Here is an 18,735-nt window from a genome sequence, read left to right as displayed (position 1 = left end):
TAACACAGTGAAAGATGTCACTTTAACCTTCCTCCTGTGTTAACTTTCTGCGACCATCCATGGTGTTAGCGGGTCGGTTTCGACCCGTGTCTGAAATCAGCTGTGAAAAACACTAAAAACAATTATCTATCATCCTTTTTGTTTCTCATCTCTTGGTTACCTTGTTAGGATCCCGTATCCATGAAAATATTGTTTTTAATATTTTTGGTGTAGGCGGCTGGGCCTTTTTTTTGTCAGTATGCGCCTCAATTTCAGTTTAGAAAATGGTAAAATGAACCTTAAGAGAATCATATATATAAATATTTGGTTGTTGTGTTACCTGATTATTACTGAGGGGTATGAGAACACATTTCTTAACAAAATTTGTTTTATTTCTTTTTTCATATTAATATTATTGACCTTTTTAACATCTATGGTGTTACCGGTCAATTACGACCCATAAATATTTATTTCAGAAAAGAGCAAAAAAACTTTTATTTCAGCATTATACAAACACACAATGAAAACCAGAACAAGTCACAACACAACATATAGATTTGTAAGGTCAAATAAACAACAACCAATCAACAAATCAAACCAATCGAAATCAATTACCAGCTCCAAAACTAGTAAAAAGAAACAGAGTAAAAGTCTCTGTGTGCATGTGTATGTGTGTGTGTACATATGTGTGACAAAAAGCAACACTTTAAGTGTTCTTTGCAGAGATATTTATTGCAGGTAAAGCACAATCCGTTTATCTTTCTGTCCTTAGTGCTTCGGCAGACCTGACACCTCTTATTTTTAGAATCAGGTGGCCATTTTCACCAAAAACATGATCCAGAACTTGGCTCACTGTATATCTCCTAATTTTTTAATACTGCAAATTGGAGATGTGCATTCTGCAAGTCACCAACTCTATACTGAATTGACCTCACATGTCTGGATATGCCCGTCTGTTTGTTTCGCTTTTATGCAGGTATAAGGGCAAACAAAGTCAAAATGAGAACCCCCCCCCAGAGCTCACATGATTGGGAGAGGAGCTGACTGTCATTGTGTTGGCTGACAGTGCACTTATGATTTCAGTTTTGGCTCTAGTTATTGTTTTTTACATCTTATTCTATAACCGGGTCGAAAACGACCCTAACACCACCAGTGTTATAATTTCCATCAGAGCATTTTATAATTAAGTGAAACATTTTAAAAAAAATTTATTTTGTTGAAATAGAGGTTCCTGACAAAGTCAAGAAATTTTGATGCAATAAACAAAATGCAAGTGGTTCTTTTATGCATTTGAAAACCAAAACGGGTCGGTGGCGACCCTAACACGAGAGGAAGGTTAAGACATAGAAGGAAAAGTGCCCTGAGAATGTTGCACTAGTTCAAATTGATTGAAAACATAATCAAGCAGTCGGGGCCTCAGTGAAATTGAGTTGAACCGCTTTTGCAATTGAGTGACAGATTACTTCAAGTTTTAAATGCCCTGTCCCCATGAAAAAATATTGTCTTTGATTTGTCATCAATAAAATATGTGTAAAACTTTCCTTTGTCGTGTTTTGATTTAGCTAAATATTTCAACTTTGTTTCAATTCTTATGTCAAGCTACCTGTATTCGTACCTTTTTGTTCATATACTTTGATAGTTTAGAACATTTATCTATTAGCTAACTATTTCATTTGCTTGTTTTTACTGCTATAGCTGACTCAGGGCGGTTCATTGGTTATTGCTGATTTACCGAAGAACAGCATCAAAAGAATTTGCTATCATATGTGGTTGTTTATTTGAAACATGTGACTACAGTTTGAATCCAATCACAATTTCTATTTTCTATATATAAATATCCTTTTTTTTATAAAAAAATATATTAATTTGATAATGAATCATACTTTCCTTTGCAAAAGGAGTAAAAGTACCTCTGGTAAGGATCTTTCCTAAAATGTATTCAGTAGTCAAACACACACACACACACGCACACACAATTCAATTTTACAGGGTGAGGAAAAGTTGGGTATGAATGGGTCACAGGGCAATTTATCTGAATTTGAAATGCTCTCATACATTGTGCTGAACTCTGCACCTTGTGAATATATTCAGATTTCGCCTGCATATCCTTTCAAAATGCCCCAAAGCTCAGTCTATTTTTTTCTTATTTTTTTCTCTCATGGATGGCCTCTGTTGGAATTTAAATTGACTTCGTCCCTCAGGTGAATTCCCTAGAGAAGCAGAGGAGTGCAGCAAAAAATGGAGCCAAATGAGACGGTAATGAGTCAGGCTACACGGCCACAACAAGCAACCTCATCTGTATTGCTTCCTCCCTTTTCTCCAATTCATTTTAAGGGTCAATACGAATACTTCTAGATTTTGGTTAATATTCATGGACATTTTATCTATAAAGACGATTAACTGGAAGTAGTTATTTTTTATTTGTTTGCTTGTAATGTTGTGGAATTTAATTTAGCCGATCCTACGTTCTGTGCACATTATTCTTTCATAACTTTATACACAGCTGATGAAAATGAGATTCATTTATGCTCTCTATGCATGAATACAAAAAGCTCTATGGCTGCATAAGGCTTCTGGCCAAACAGTACCTGAGGTGTGCGTGAAGCCTAGGCCAGCGTTCGGGAGATAAAAATGCATCCAATGATGCTTCAGTCATTACTCAGGGCTAATTAGTGCCCTAGAAGGCTTTCTCTAAGGGATGAAGGCGTAGTAAGCTGCAATGTTCCCATTTCCCTTGGCCGGACTACAATTACCACTTACAATTGAGAGTGTATAGGTGATTATTTGAATCAGGACAAAATAGATGAGTCACTGTGGTATCCTTTTCGACTAGGCAGCAGCAGTGTGGGGTATACGTATGTCAGGAATCGGGATATGAATTTCAAAGCAAGCAAGCCCTGCTATCATCATGCCATAAAAGAGTCAAGTAAGGCTTGTTTAGTTCCTTGATCAGTATTAGTGTATGAAATGGAAAATGACAGCCCAACATTTTTGTAGCCTGGGTGAAAACAACCAAACGACAAAAAAAAGGCAGACATTTTGACCCACAGTCCAATATAACACATTCCTTTTCTGCAACTATAATATCCAAGGTGTTTGAATTTGATTGTGGTGGGCCATCATGACTGTGTAGTATAGTTCCATAAAGGTGCCGCAATTTCTTATCCCCAAATTGTGCATAGACAGTTGTTAATTGTTTCAAGGCAGCATTATTCTTAGTGAAGAAAAGTGCTTATCTGAACTCCACTGCCCCCCCCCCCCCCTCAATCTCAAGATGTCCCCTGCTAGACTCCAGTACCATTTGTAGGATGCCAGATGTTTCACTCTCCAGATGCTGCTTCAGGAGTCTCAATGCAGGACCAGCTGCATCTCCCTGAAACTGCTTATGTTATGCAGTGAAGAGACATTATAAAAGCCAGGATTAAAGATCCCATACTATAATCATTTTCAGTTTCAAAGTTATATCATTTAGGTTTATACCACAAACTGTTTTTAGGGTGTAGTGTCCAAAAACAAAGAAGACTTCTATCTTCAGTGAATTGTAAACATGGAAAGCTAAACCTTGCTGCATAGTCTACTTTATTTTTTTGAAGGGCACTGTAAACCAACGACCTACAACAGCATATTAACTATAACAGAAAATCTTGATTTAAAAGAGTTATTCCGTTTTCACAGATATTTTTTATGACTACTTTTTTTTTTATTTGAATGTAGCTAAACTATGTCCTCTGCCCATGTAAAATGCTGCTGGGACAAATTATTGAAAATAAAATAACATGATTGGTACCACAATAATATTATAAATAATATTCTATATTAAGGGATTACTTTCAGGAACCTAAAAATGATAATGTATTTAATGGTTAACAATTTATTCTGGATTAGTGAGGTTGCATGGTCACCTTGGAGGTCTGATATAGCCTACCAATGTTGTCAATTTAGCCTATAATGTAAACAGTAGGCTAATTAGCCAATATTAAAACTCTAAAATTGTATTGTCATTCACGCCATATATGAGCCTACTTTTAAAAGCTAATTTACTTAGCTTACAATTGCTGTAGGATACACTTCTGGGACAGAAAATGTTACAAAGTAGTGTGCTTGACCCTTTCAAAATAAAACGTCCGATGACAGAACCAATTGACTGTATGAAAAACGGACTTCCTGTTTGTCCGAAAGAGGCGGAGTTAACAGACTGTCGACAGCCGAAGTTTTTTTGGTTTTGTCGTTTTACAATTCTCCAAACTATAGCTTACTTTCCCCGCTCATGTATATGGGTGATACACCGATACTTTGACAGCTTCAGTCACACGTTGTAGACTGACTGACCGGGATTTAAGACGGCTATAAATCAGGTTCGTGTCTTTTTCTTTCTGTTCCGCTGTTCAGGCCGTTTGTCACCAACTTGGGCCTGATTGTATCCCTCTAAATACTCGATATTGTGACATAATGCTACTTTAAAGTTATTGTTGTTCTTCTTTGCTGTAGCTTACTTAGCTATAGTTATGGGATATGCACTTTCACCCCACACCACATAATCTCGTGCGAAAGTTTTTGTCCTCACCCTGACCCCCCCTCCATAAATGCTACTAAGCTGATACAATCACGCAGCACAATAGCCCATGTAAAGTGCTGTCATGCCTGTTTCAACCTTTGATATAGCCGTGTCATGTCAGTGTATTTTGTTGTTATCCAACAGAGATTGTCAGCTGTTAGTGTGTGTGTGTCCTGACTGAGTGTCAGCCATGGTGCAGGAATACCAGTCCCCCGTTCGGGTCTACAAGCATTCCTTTGAGATAATCATGGCGGTAAGTAGCCTAGCTTTTTAGTGTGTTTTGTACCCAATGTTCTTTTGGAGACAAGAGGTGATCCAGAGTTTGTGTTACGTCACGTGAGAAGATATAAGACAGCTGTGGACGTGAGCGTGATTACTGGATGTTGCATAACTGTAGTGTTATGCTCCTCTCCAGCCAGCCAATGCTGTAGCCTATTGACTCCTGCACTCTTTACATTATAGCCTATTCTGTATGTTAGAAGTGGAAACAGTTAAGAAAAGAGCAAACAAACAGCTGCGAGGTCTCTCACTTATGGCGATTCACAGGAGACCAGACACTTTGAAAGGCCTCTGAAACAAGTCTGCAGCCTTGTCTGCCTCGCAGGGTCATCCGTGTCACTCTGTGTATACAGTACACTTACCATTGATACAGACTGGATGAAGTAGCCTACAGGTACAGGGCCGCTATTATAGGCCTATTTTCTCTTAATGCTGCAGTAAAGACAGTCATCTTATTCAGTGCGAGAAAGCTGCTCAATCAAGGTTTTATAATTGCTAAGCCCCTAGTCAGAAGAACAATGTGTTCTTTCCACGGCCAGGCTGACCCCTTTTACATGTTTTGCCTCTTCAACTGACCTAAATGTTGGATATCATTTTGAAGAACATATTTTTGAAAAAGATGCACACATCACTGCAGCTCTTTATAAGTCCTCTTGTGTAGCATCCTGTTATTGCAAATGCCATTATAATATGGTGGATGAGGATATTTGTTTTACAGTTTGCTTCCATAATAATGTCTTCTTCCAACATTTATATTCAGGTGCTTATTTTACTAAACCTGTTAGCACGATCTGAAAGTTATTACAGAATGATCGGTTCTTATGATTTATCCAACATCTAGATTTTTGGTTTTTAAAGAGTTTCAAATGCCTTACAATTAGTAACAGAGAACCCAGTTTTCAGATGATTTATTCACCTTATGATAAACATGTTTCCCCCTTTGTCTTGTTTTCTGCAGTTACATATTAAGCCAAAGACTTACGCAATATCCTAAGGGCTGCATTGGGTTAAAGTCCTTGACGCTGCTGTAGTTTGCGGACTACAAACTCCAGTGTCACATATGAAACACTTAAACAAGCTTAATTTTACCATGAGACATTTTTCTAAAACCCCTCTCGCACCACTGCACACTATTGAAAAGGGTCTCAAAAATAAGCCTTTTTTTGGTGTAGAGTAAATTACTGCTCCCATGGAAAGATGCTGGCTTCGGTCACATAAACTAAAGGACAGGATCCAGTGTGCATAGTCTGCCATCTCCTCTGCTTAACATTTATCGCTGGGCTTTCTCATTAGGTCTCCATGGCTGATCCTGCCATTGACTTACTGCAGGTTATTACTCCAGCTGACAGTATTATTACAGTGTCGCGGATATTACCGAATGTTTAACTGACATGTCTTTGTGGCTTTCTAGCATCTTTATGTAATAGAAATGCAAAAAGTAGATAAACTAAGCCACCTGTAAACCTCTGACAACAGTTGAATCAGACTTACTCAGTAGCGACTAAGGAAATAAAGCATGTTTTTCGCTCCGAGGCCACAGTCCTTAAACTGTTATGGCCTTGATAATGCAAAGTATAATGGTGGAAAATATTGTTTTCTGAATTTAAATTAAGTATTTGGGGCCATTCAACTCCACAACAACACGTAATAGCAGACAATGCTCCTCCTAGTTACATAAACTGAGGGTTATTTTAGAACATCCTGAAACAGCCAACTCAATCAATATTGACAGGTGAGGCCCAGTAGAAAGCGGCTGGGGCAGATGTTCACGCCTTCGTGCAGTGGCCAGTAAAACCCAAAGCAATCAGTGACTGTAAAAAGCTGGCCATGCACACAGCCTGCTGCTGTGAAGAAAAACAAAATCACATTTAATGATTTATTCTATAAAGTGAAGTGTTATGGCCGCCAACTGTTTAGTGCATCCTAACCTGGCACATAAAAGATGTTTAGCTGTAAATCACATGCTGTACTTTTTTTATTCAACTTTTTTTTTAACTTAATCATACAGCACTGTTTACTTGTGCAGAAAGTACAGGTGACCTTGGTTGTAATGGGTCCTTTTTCAAATCAGCTTTCTTGTCAAATGTGAGAGCAGCTCCACTGTGGGAATGACAAACGCAAAGTAAAACCTTGAGTTTGAACAGAACGAGCCGAGCCAGGAATACCAATGTTGTACAAAAGAAATTAGAAAATCATCATAAAAGGACTAAAACAGTACAGCTCCTTTTGAACCTAGAGAATGGGCAATTGCATCTATTTTTCAAGGATTTTCTTTAATACATTTCTTTCTTTCCCATGTGATTTATTTCCTTATTTTCTCAGGCCTATCAGAGGAGGTTCCCAAAGTGCCATCTCATCCCAGTGTTTGTGGACAGTGAGATCGTCAGCGAGAGCCAAAGCAAGGACGGCTCCATGCTGTTTACTGAGAGACGCTGCACCATCGACGTCGATGCCCCGCGGCTTCTTAAGCGGGTAACCTCTCCAAACAATCATAGTCATAATCATGTGTTTAAGGAACAACATAAGGAATGTTTGCAGAGAGCAGCAACTTTTTATATGGTATTTTGTGTTGATGCTGGATTAGGTTCCGTTGCATGATTTTTAGAGACTATATTATGATTGACGTGAAATATTTGTGTATATTCCGTCAGATTTTTTTTATTGTGTTCTCCTGTGTGTAGATGGCTGGTGTGGACTACCTGTACTTTATCCACAAGAACACTCTGAATCGCAGAGACAGGACGCTCCGCATTGAAGTCCGCAACGAGACCTTCTCCAGCAGAGTCATTGTCAATGAGTGTTGCTATTACACGGTGAGCAGACAGGCCTGAAGTGAGAGTGTTGTTGTGTCCGTGTGGTTGTCCTTGCTTTATTGTTTCTGTAAAAACACTTTTACAATGTCTTTTGCAATAGAAAAATAGAAGACATACAGTACCAGTAAAAAAACTCACGAGTGCATGAATTGTTGATTCCATGTGTGATCCACTCATAGTGTACCACTTGGTTAAAACTGGTCTCTGTAGTTAGATAATTACAATGTACTCTGAACATGTGATTATGATAATTTTTTAACAGTTGTTTTTTTTCATAGGTTCATCCAGAGAATGAGGACTGGACGTGCTTCGAACAGACAGCCAGTCTGGATATTAAGTCCTTTTTTGGCTTTGAGAGCAGTGCAGAGAAGATAGCCATGAAACAGTATGCTAGCAGCATTAAAAAGGTTTGCATCTTTCAGTTAACTTTTACTCGTATATTAGAAGACAAATCGACCTAGAATTGTTTAGTTAAAGGATCACTGTGTAACTTTTTGTGTGTCAGAGAAGTGAACATTTTCTAAGGTATATTCCCATAACTGAATAAACAAACTCATACTCACAGGAAAAATAGGATCCCTGAAACACAGTTGGAAGTTAGAAAGCTACCTGGATAGTTACTGTTTCAATGTTGTTGTTTACAGCAGCAGGGCCCACAGTTTTGTTTACAGGAGGAAGTCAGTTTAGCCGCTCACATTTACTGTAGATTCCAGGAGACCAGACACTTTGAAAGGCCTCTGGAAAATGTCTGCAGCCTTGTCTGCCTCGCAAGGTCATCCGTGTCACTCTTTGTATACAGTACACTTACCATTGATACAGACTGGATAAAGTACAGGTATTGTAGGCCTATTTTCTCATCTTCAGTGTGAGAAAGCTGCTCAAGGTTTTGTAATGGTTAAGCCCCAAGTCAGAAGAACAATGTGTTCTTTCAAATGCCAGGCTGACATATGATGCCTCACATAATGTTGTTTTGATTCATGATTATATAATTATTCAATACAAGAGGCATGTCGAGAAAATGTGTTTTGTAAACTTACTCCAGGATCTGCAGATGTAAACAATAAGGCTGTCAAATTAACGCGTTCATTTCAATTAATTAATCACAGAAAAATGTACGCGATTAAAAAAATTAACGCAGATTAATCGCACTTCTATATTGCCCTTTGACCCGGTGCAAAAGAGGTGAGACGATAGTGGAGCTGCACCTGTAGTTTGCGGACACGGCCCGCACGGGATTAAAGAGTGAAGAAAGAAGCATAGAGAGGGCTCTATGGACGTTTTATGGGCTGCTCTGGGCAAATAAGCAAGAAGGTATAGGAATACGTCTTGTGTTATTCTCCGCAGTGTCTGTGCATTGATTTAGTGGGTGCCTAATTAACAATGTAGGTTCAAAACAACTCTCAATCTTCCTCTGTGTCTCAATTTTGTTTGCTAGCTGCGATCGTCTACAGCAAACGGACACCCGCCCCCTATCACTCTTCCTAGCATATGCCTGTCTTTTTTCCTCCTTTGTGTGTGTGTGTGTGTGTGTGTGTCAGTGTCAGTGTCGGTCAATATTTTTGGCTATGAGTAGGACGATGTTGAATGAGTCGGCATAGGCTATGCACACCTGTGTCGTCATTTAGCCTCCTTGTTTTTTTTCCGGCGCTAGTAGTTGAGAGAGAGAGAGAGAGAGAGCCTATACAGTTGTTTATAAACAGGCATACAAGTGTCATATAAGTATGCGATTAATTTATATTAATTAATCACAGAGCCTGTAATTAATTAGATTGATTTTTTTAATCGCTTGACAGCCCTAGTAAACAAATGACCCTCCCCTGAAACTAAATAGTGCTCCTTTTTAGTGATTAGTAGCTCTCACATGTATTTGCCATGTGGAGTACTGGACGATCACATTGACCGCTTGGTCTTGTCTCACTCCCCGTGTTGCAGGGTAAAGAACTTATTGAGTTTTACCTGCAAGAGCTGGAGGATGAAGGAGTAACTTACCTACCTCGTTGGACCCCCCCTGTTGTCTGTGGCAGTGCCCCGGCCAGGCTCCGCCAGCTACCCACCTCTCCTGCCAGAGCCATCCCAGTGAATGCTCCTAAAAACGGGCTGGACGACAAAGAACCGGCCTCTCCAACGGAGCTAGTGGCTGGCTCTCCTGATGGTCAGTGCTTACTCTTTAGTCAATGTCAGCAAACACAAGATACAAAAGTGTGCAGGGATTAAATTCGAAGATGTGTGTCATTGAGTACTATTCCTGATATGTTGACTCGTTCATAGTAGATACATTCACTGTAAAGAGCGTGAAAAATAAGCTCAGGCTTTCCAGTTATGCCCTTTTTTTAAAAATGCAAATAACAGTAAAGTCAGTATTGATATAAAGGTTCTACATGTACCGTAATTTTCGGACTATAAGCCGCAACTTTTTCCCCATTTTTTGACCCTGTTATTACACAGCACAGTATATGTTCTGTAGCTACTAGGGATGGGCGTTAGTAATGGAGTACTCGAGTACTCCTCGTTTCAAATGAACTTGATTGGTGGATGAGGAAAATCGTTTTTTTCCCCTATCTTAAAATGTTATATTCGTGTACAAAACGGATAAAATAAAGTTAAACAAAATTAAATATTTTTATGCAAGTGCAATAAACTGAGCGTTGTGTCAAACAGCAACTGCAAATAACTGCCACCTCCTTGCCACCGCAGCGCAGCCTGTGTTCTCCACAGCACAGCAGAGCTGAACACGGTCTCTCCTTTCTTCTCCAGAACATTTTCAAGAATATAACTGTCCAATTATTTCACAGCAGATGATAAAGTTACGTTTATAAAAAGGGGAGATGACACCTGTTACTCTCAGTTAGTATTGAGTAGACTCCAGGTGAGCATACAAGGTGCTCTCCGCTTGGAAAGAAAAGTAAAGAAGAAGCAAGGCTTGCTTCAGGCACATTCGCTCCGAGCCAACAACAGTTAAGACGCCTTCAATAGGGAATATGGGGATAAGATTAAAAAACCGACCGGTGTAACGTTCCGTTAATGAGGAATTAGTCGTGTTAATTATTCACGGACACGGAGTGAGCATTGGATATAGGATGGATATACAACTATCTGCTTTGGTGAGTTATTTATATGTACGTATTTAAATTGTAGGACAATCATTTTATATTATTTTCTGCCCTTGATACTCGAGGAATGCAAGCGATCACACAAGTAGCGAAAACACTCGTGCCCATCCCTAGTAGCTACTATTGCACTAAATGGTAACACTTGAATACGTTATGCAACTTGTTTGTTGAAATGTTAATAAATGGGAGCTTCCTCAAGCAACCATCTCTTTCCCGACAATCCCCTCTGTGCACGAACTCTTACATATGGTAATTAAACATTATAACACCTGTGGCTTATAGTCCAATGCGGCTTATAGTGCGGACAATACGGTAGTATTTCAAAAGCATGTCCCCAGCAATTGAAAATACTGTTTCTTTCTTGCACCACTATTGTGTTTCACACCAGCCATTCTTCAATCCCCTCTTTGCCACTCTTTATAAGAACAATGGCTCCAAATGTTGAAACTTAATGGCAGAAACAACATTATTCTTATTATTTTTGCTCATGTTGAAAATGCTCTATCGTGTGCAGCTCCTTATGTCTGATACAAAATGTGCTATCTTTACATGTCTTTTTGGCTTGTAGACAAGTTGGATGCTGACTACATCAGGCGTTACCTAGGAGATTTAACGCCTATGCAGGAGAGCTGTCTCATTCGACTGCGCCAGTGGCTCCAAGAAAACCACAAGGGAAAGGTAGCATGTATACAATCACACTTTGTTTGATAAAAGCAGTTTGTGCAATTATGTAAAAATATATACATTGATTAACGAAACAACTTAACGGCACTGATCCTATTTTACACCTGAAGTCAGTTTAGCCGCTCACATCTACTGTAGATTACAACACTAAGCATCCCTTTGGCTAAAAGGTTAAGAATTGTCTTTGCATTTATTGGATGCTTTAACTCTGAGCGTTGCGTCAGAGTGTTGACCCAATGCTTTTCAATGCAGATTCCAAAGGATCAGCACGTGCTGCGCTTCCTGAGGGCCAGAGATTTCAACCTAGACAAGGCCAAGGAGCTGCTGTGTCAGTCTCTAACCTGGAGGAAGCAGCACCAGGTGGACTTCCTGTTAGACACATGGGAGTGCCCTCAACTGCTTCAGGACTATTACACTGGAGGCTGGCACCATCACGACCGAGGTACCGTGGTGATAACACCAGCTAGCAACCTCTTTTACATATATCATTTTCACTGTATACCACAGTGTGCTGATGCTGTGCTTCGATTGGTCCATAGCAAAAGTGTACTATTATTAAAGGTCACATATTAAGCTAATTTTCAGATACATTTTTTCTTTATTTGGGTTTCTTTTAGAAACTGTTTTCCATGGTGTAGTGTCCAGAAAGTTCTTTATATTTCTCACAGTGCCATGGCTACATCGCCTCTTTTCCTGCCTAAAAGGCTATATTTTGCTGCTCCGACTCAAATTCAGCCCAGCCAGGCGATAGTTAAGTTTCAGTTTCATTTTCATCTCCGTAGTATACAGCCGTTTGGACCAGCTGATCTGCTCCCGACAGCGGGAGTCAGTCTGCGTTCCAGTTGTACTGGGAAGTCGGATTTATGGTGCCAGTGATAACTGAACTAAATTATAAAATAAATCTCTTCCTTCCTCTATCTTTCTCTTTCCACTGCACACTCAGTCACTACAATCCATGCTTAAAGGAAGCAGGATTATAACCTCATTTAGCACATTATTTTTAAATATTTTATATTAATTTTTTCCATCTAATTTTGATGATTTTTAGAAAAATGTGTTAGTTTTTAAGCGCTAAGGGAGCATGTTCAAATAAATCCTGTGAACCTTACCTTTTAAATGTATTTTATTTCATGTTTCTATGTGCTACACAGGCTTAGATATTAAGGTTTTGGTAGATGTTGACAATTCGTTGTAGTTTTTCAGAAAGCCCTCAGGCATTAAGGACATGCATCCTAGATGGCCATAGTCATCAATGGGTTAACACCATAAAAAAGTATTAGTAAAGGTATTTTTGCATGACCTTTTAATAAATGTGAAGCGAGAAATGTTGTCTGAACTATTTTCAAGTTTTCTCCTTTAGTAGTCTACACAGGTTGAGATGTTCTGTTAATGATTGACTCTGAAGTCTGGGTAGCTCCCATGTCATGTTAAAAATTGAGTCATCGCTTTTTACTGCTCAGCTGATCTGCAAGCTAAGAGTAAGGAACTGAACACAGGAAACCAACCCATGCTAAATGAATACCTGCTGGAGCGGTAAATAACCAGCATTGCACATATCACCGGGGGGTCCTAAGTGTAGTAACGGTCCCTTTGTGTGTGTGTGTGTGTGTGTGTGTGTGTGTGTGTGTTCTGTATCTGTGTGTGACGTATGGTTTAGCTGGCCGTCCTCTTTATGTCTTGCGTCTGGGGCAAATGGACACTAAGGGCTTGGTGCGAGCCTCCGGAGAAGAGACGCTACTGAAACAGGTTAGATAAATAAATACACGCACAAAATGTATGCCTTTTTTTTAATATCATCAGTCACGGTAATGTTACAACTTTATGATCGTGACACAGGTCCTGTCAATCAACGAGGAGGGACTGAGGCGCTGTGAAGAAAACACCAGAGTCTTCGGTCGACCCATAAGGTGCCTTAACTATTAACCAATAAGGATTGACGCAATGAAAGTTCACATATAATACATGTCATGTAACGCCTATGGTAATGTGTGTCCGTCAGTTGCTGGACTTGCCTGGTGGATCTGGAGGGCCTGACCATGCGTCACCTATGGAGGCCGGGCGTTAAGGCTCTGCTGAGAATCATTGAGGTGGTGGAGGCCAACTACCCTGAGACACTGGGACGTCTGCTCATACTGAGGGCGCCCAGAGTCTTCCCAGTGCTCTGGACTCTGGTGAGGATAAACACAAGCAGGGACGCCATTATTAACCTCAAATTGCTCCCGATTGTTAGCTTGGTAGCTGCTGCTATCGATGTATACATTTGTGTGTGAAATGAATAGCTGAATGTGTACAAAACAATGTAAAGCACTTTGGGTCTGTGCAAAACCAGGGAAAGCGCTATGTAAGTGGAGTCCATTTAACATTTACCATTGAGATACAAAATCTCTTTTGCAAGAGAGACCTGGCCAAGACAGGACAGCGGTACACAGTTATAGTTACCACATAACAACCTCAAGATAAAATACAAGATGAAAATACACCTTAAGTGCAATTGGGAAATTACATGAGATAGAGTCCCACTGGTATCAATTCCTATTAGGTGTGTGCAACGTAAGTGAATATGAGCAAATAATAAAGAAGAAATTAAGAACAAAGATGATTATAGCCATGCAGTATGTAGACCCTCATGAGGGACATTGGATTATTGCTTCAGCAATATACATTGGTTTACTTTGTGATAAAAGTAATAAAAGCAGCACACCATTAATTAGATTAGATTTTAATGATGGGCTGTTTTTTAGATGTGATCGGTTTAATGACCACAATTAAAATTAAATTAGATAGACCATAAAATGTAAATAAGAGTACAAATACAGATGCATTCATTAACAAGCCAGACCTGTTTATTTTTCTCAAACATGAATAATTCAGATATTCATGAAGTGACTTCTTTTTTTTTATTATTATTTTTTCAGAGTTTCTAATATATTTGAACCTGCTCTTTGATGCCTGGGTGCTCTCTGAGGACTCTCTGTGCCTTTTTGTTTTTTAGATCAGCCCACTGATTGATGAGAACACTCGTAAGAAGTTCCTGGTTTATGCTGGGAACGACTACCAGGGTCCAGGGGGACTGGTGGACTACATCGACAGAGAAATCATTCCTGACTTCTTGGGAGGGAACTGCATGGTGATGACCTACATGTTCATTGAATTCTGAGAAAATAATGGAATTGGAAACTGTGCAATGGCCACCTCATGCTCCCATACAATTCCAATGAGACATTAACCTATAATAATGCATATAAATGTGAGATATATCTTGTTGACATTGGTTTGAGTTTGATGTTTTTCTTTCCCTGCGCTCTCCAGTGTGAGGTCCCCGAGGGAGGCACGGTGCCCAAATCTCTGTACAGGACAGCAGAGGAGCTGGAGAGTGAGGAAAACCGCCTGTTGACGGACTCCATCTATAAGAGCGCCAGTATCTTCAAGGGAGCCCCCTATGAGGTGCGCGGTATAAGCTTCTCAAAAAGCATCCCAATTGGTCAAACAATGAGAGAACAAAGAAGCTTTTTTTTATTATTATTTTTTTTTTTCATTTTCATTTTATGCTGGACATTATACTTTGGATTTGGGCGCCACCAGCTGGAAGATATCTATACTGCAAAATAGAAATGTTAAATGAATTGTCGACTGTCTGCTTTTCCCGTGTCTCACATTGTTATATATAACGTCCTTTTTTCAGATGCTGATAGAAATCCCAGAGGCGTCCTCCGTCATCACCTGGGACTTTGACGTGTCCAAAGGAGATGTGATTTTCAACCTCTACCATTCCAAGAGGGCACCGTCGCTCCCTAGGAAAGACACTCTGGGAGCCCACGGAATCCCTTCCCCAGGGGCCGTCAACGCACAGCTGATAGACAGGAACTGGACGCTGGGCCAGGACTACAGCATGGTGGAGAAAGCCTTCACCTGCAGGGAGGGAGAGAGCGTACAGGTTAGAGAAGAATAGATTGCCAAGGTTTTCTATTGATTTTTTTTTCAACTTAAAGGTGCACTGTGTAATATGACGACTACAGTTTTCCAACGTATATTCTCATAAAGTAATAAACAAACTTTCTTCACAGGAAAATTGGATCCCTGTTGAAACAGTTTGAAGTACAAAACTAAGCTGAGAAGTTACTGTTGTTGTTGTTGTTGTTGTTGTTGTTGTTGTTGTTGTTGTTGTTGTTGTTGTTGTTGTTGTTGTTGTTGTTGTTGTTGTTGTTGATGATGTTGTTGTTGTTGTTGCTGCTACAACAGCAAGGCCCACAGTTTTGTTTACAAACATTCTAGTCTAACTTTTGGTTCCAGGTGCATTCAAGATAACTAAGTTTTGATTTACAGTGATTTAACTGTTCAATACTAAGAATGACATGTTTAGTAAAATATTTTTTATAAATTAAAAGTGCATTATGCCATTTCAGGTGAGTTGGATTTGTTTACATTTGCAAAGCCTGCAGTTAGTTAACAAAACACATTTTCTCCATGTGGAATTCTTAGTAATAACTCTATAATCAGAAATCAAAATAACATTATTTTGAGGCACCTGGAACCCAATGTACAACTACAATGTGTTTGTAAACCACACTGTGGGCCCTACTGCTGTAAACAATGACAGTGAAACGGTAACGTTTAAGGTAGCTTTCTACCTTCAAAGAGTGTTCCGGGAATCCGATTTTCCCGTGAACAAAGTTTGTTGATTCAGTAACATTAATATACCTCACAAAATGTCCAATTTCCCAAAATGACATAGGGCACCTTTAACTTAAATTGTAATTGAAGCGGCTCCATTGTCCATAATCCCCCCAGCCTAATATTAACCCTGCAGCTTTGTATTACCCGTTGTTCAAACAGGGCTCCCATGTGACGCGCTGGCCCGGCTTCTACATCCTCCAGTGGCGCTTCCACAGCTCCCCAGCCTGCACCGCCTCCAGCCTGCCCCGTGTGGATGACGTGCTGGCCTCGCTGCAGGTCCCCTCACACAAGTGTAAGATCATGTACTACACCGAGGTGCTGGCCTCCCACGACTTCAGGTCAGTACATTTATTCCACTGAGCTTTTTTTTTTTTTGGTTTTCTTTTGGTTGTGTCTTGTTTTTGCTCTATGATGCTGCAGCAGTCTTTAGCACCGCTCTTGTGTGGGTTTACTGAAGCCAAGACACTGCAGGTTGAATGCAGTAAAATGTTTAACTTATAGATTTCTTAATGAAACATTGCCAGTTGATTTGCTTACATTGAAACACAATTTCTTTTTGTAGTACAATTTTTTTTTCAGAAATACTAGATATATTTAGGTATTAAAATAGCATTTTTGGCATGGTTTTTAAGAACAAAATGTATCATAAATTAGACAACAAGATATGAACTAATCCTTCTGTAATTACCTTCAGAATAGTGCAAAAAATTATTATGGGAAATTTAGTTGATGTAGATTGGTGTTGGGATTTACCCTGCGTTCCGAATCGCATACTCTTTCTTTTTTCTATTCTACATACTACATCTGACGATAAAAATAATCTAGTTAGGATGCAGTAGCCAGTAGGCATACTATTGTGACATACTTTTACTCTTTTATTTCATCATAACATTGCGCCTTGATCTTGCCTGTTGCTTTTATATCCGGCGCATCCCCGTTTGTTTTCATATGGAGGCTTCGTCGATGTGACGTCACTTCACGTGCGCACCGGATTGTGGGTCAGAATCGCCCAAATAGGATGCAGTTTTCAACACTAACAATCTTGGCCGGATGAAGTAGGACATCCGGGTACTTCTAACCATCCTAAATCTGGCCACAAGAATCGGGACATCCTAAATCTTTTTTCTACATACTACTGTATATAGTAGAAAGTATGCGATTCAGAAAGCAGGGTTTGTTTTGCCTGTCATGTCTTACCTTGAAAAACCAATGTTGGGAAATATCTGAATAAGTCTCCTTTTTGTTTTACATATTTGTCCTTTTTATGCCATTATCTTGTACATTATGTTTATATTCTAGAGCTAGAATCGTGTCTGAGAATAAGCTTTTTCCTTACTGTCTTCTTCTTTTCTGTCATTTCTAGGGGCTCCATGACCAGTCTGGAGTCTAGTCATAGCGGTTTCTCCCAGCTCAGCTCTGCCACCAATACCTCTAGCCAATCACAAGCCAGCTCTACTATATCAAGGTAGCATCTGCCCAGCACATGTAAAAGGCAGTGACCATGACATTTTACTTAGACCATGGCTGTGTTCGAAAAGCCATACTGACGTCCTCCCACCTACATACTCAACATGTATATACTCCATACTGTCTACTTAACGATCGATTGTGTATGCGAGGTTCGTCTGACTGTTTACACTGAAGTATACAGAAGCAATAAAAAATTAAAAAAAAAAACTTCCATGCCGTTTGAAAGGATACAATGCATTGTGGGGTGGTTGAGTAAGAAAAGTAACCTGTCCATCCATACACAAAATATTCATGGAAGTTAGTACTCATCCGGGAATCTCTTGCCTACGCAAACTCGCATACACAACCTTCACATACTTAAATTGACGTCAAAATGAGTATGAGTAGGACGTTAGTATGGCTTTCCAAACACAGCCCATGCCTTAGGTCTTCAAAAAGAGGGTTCTTTTGCTCACACATTTCAAGTACAATTTGATCTGAAAATGGATGGCAAGGAGATAATGGTCATTGTTATTATTTAAGTGGATAAGTAAAGTTTAATTAATTGTTTCTAGTGAATGATTGACATTGTTTCATGTGTGTGAAAGATGACTGAGTTATAAGTTGTTGTTTGTTTTTTTTGTTTGTTTAAATAATGATACTGTACTGTACAGTTAAACACATGTCAAATATGTATGACTTTTACTTACGGCAGATGTGTGTCCATAAGTGACAGCAAAGCGTAGCATCAACTGGATCAATAAATGCAGACAGACCCCCTCAAACAAAATCTGTAATGAGACTGAAAGTACAGCAGTATTTTGCACAGTGCCCCTCTGTCCCCGATGTGGCTCCTTTTGTCCACAAGATGTCAGTGTGCTCTGTGAGTGGAGCTGCTCTCTGCCCTGCAGTGCACTCGGCATGTAGTATTCACATCCACACTTTGTACGCTCCCCGAAAATCGAAATGGAGAATTGTTATAATAAAGGATTTATCACAAGAAATTAATATTGATGTAACTTCAGTGTGTTTCTTTGTTCTGAATTTCGAGGAAAACAATATGGGGTAGTGGTTTAGAATATTTGTAGAGATTGGGTTTTGGACTCATTTTTACAGCAATGGGAGGAATGTTATAGGACTGAGCAGATAGTCGTAAATCTCCATCATAATATGCAGGGCACTCTCTCCAGAT

General features: G+C 39.5%; 1 protein-coding gene across 1 annotated transcript; it reads left to right on the top strand.

Annotated features, from left to right (window-relative positions):
• Positions 1-4,195: 4,195 nt before the first annotated feature.
• Positions 4,196-18,509, top strand: sec14l1 (SEC14-like lipid binding 1). Its single transcript, XM_080043368.1, has 16 exons — positions 4,196-4,334; positions 4,679-4,787; positions 7,136-7,285; positions 7,495-7,626; positions 7,905-8,033; positions 9,559-9,778; positions 11,305-11,414; positions 11,673-11,862; positions 13,078-13,166; positions 13,257-13,327; positions 13,420-13,591; positions 14,413-14,547; positions 14,730-14,864; positions 15,103-15,354; positions 16,254-16,432; positions 17,458-18,509. The coding sequence occupies exons 2-16, from the start codon at positions 4,725-4,727 to the stop codon at positions 17,561-17,563; spliced, it is 2,133 nt and encodes a 710-aa protein (XP_079899494.1). The 5' UTR covers positions 4,196-4,334; positions 4,679-4,724; the 3' UTR covers positions 17,564-18,509.
• Positions 18,510-18,735: the final 226 nt, after the last annotated feature.

Source organism: Ammodytes marinus (assembly GCF_949987685.1).
Source record: "Ammodytes marinus genome assembly, chromosome: 16".
Lineage (NCBI taxonomy): Eukaryota > Metazoa > Chordata > Actinopteri > Uranoscopiformes > Ammodytidae > Ammodytes > Ammodytes marinus.
Note: the sequence above shows the minus strand (reverse complement) of the source record. Positions and strands in the feature narration are given on the sequence as shown.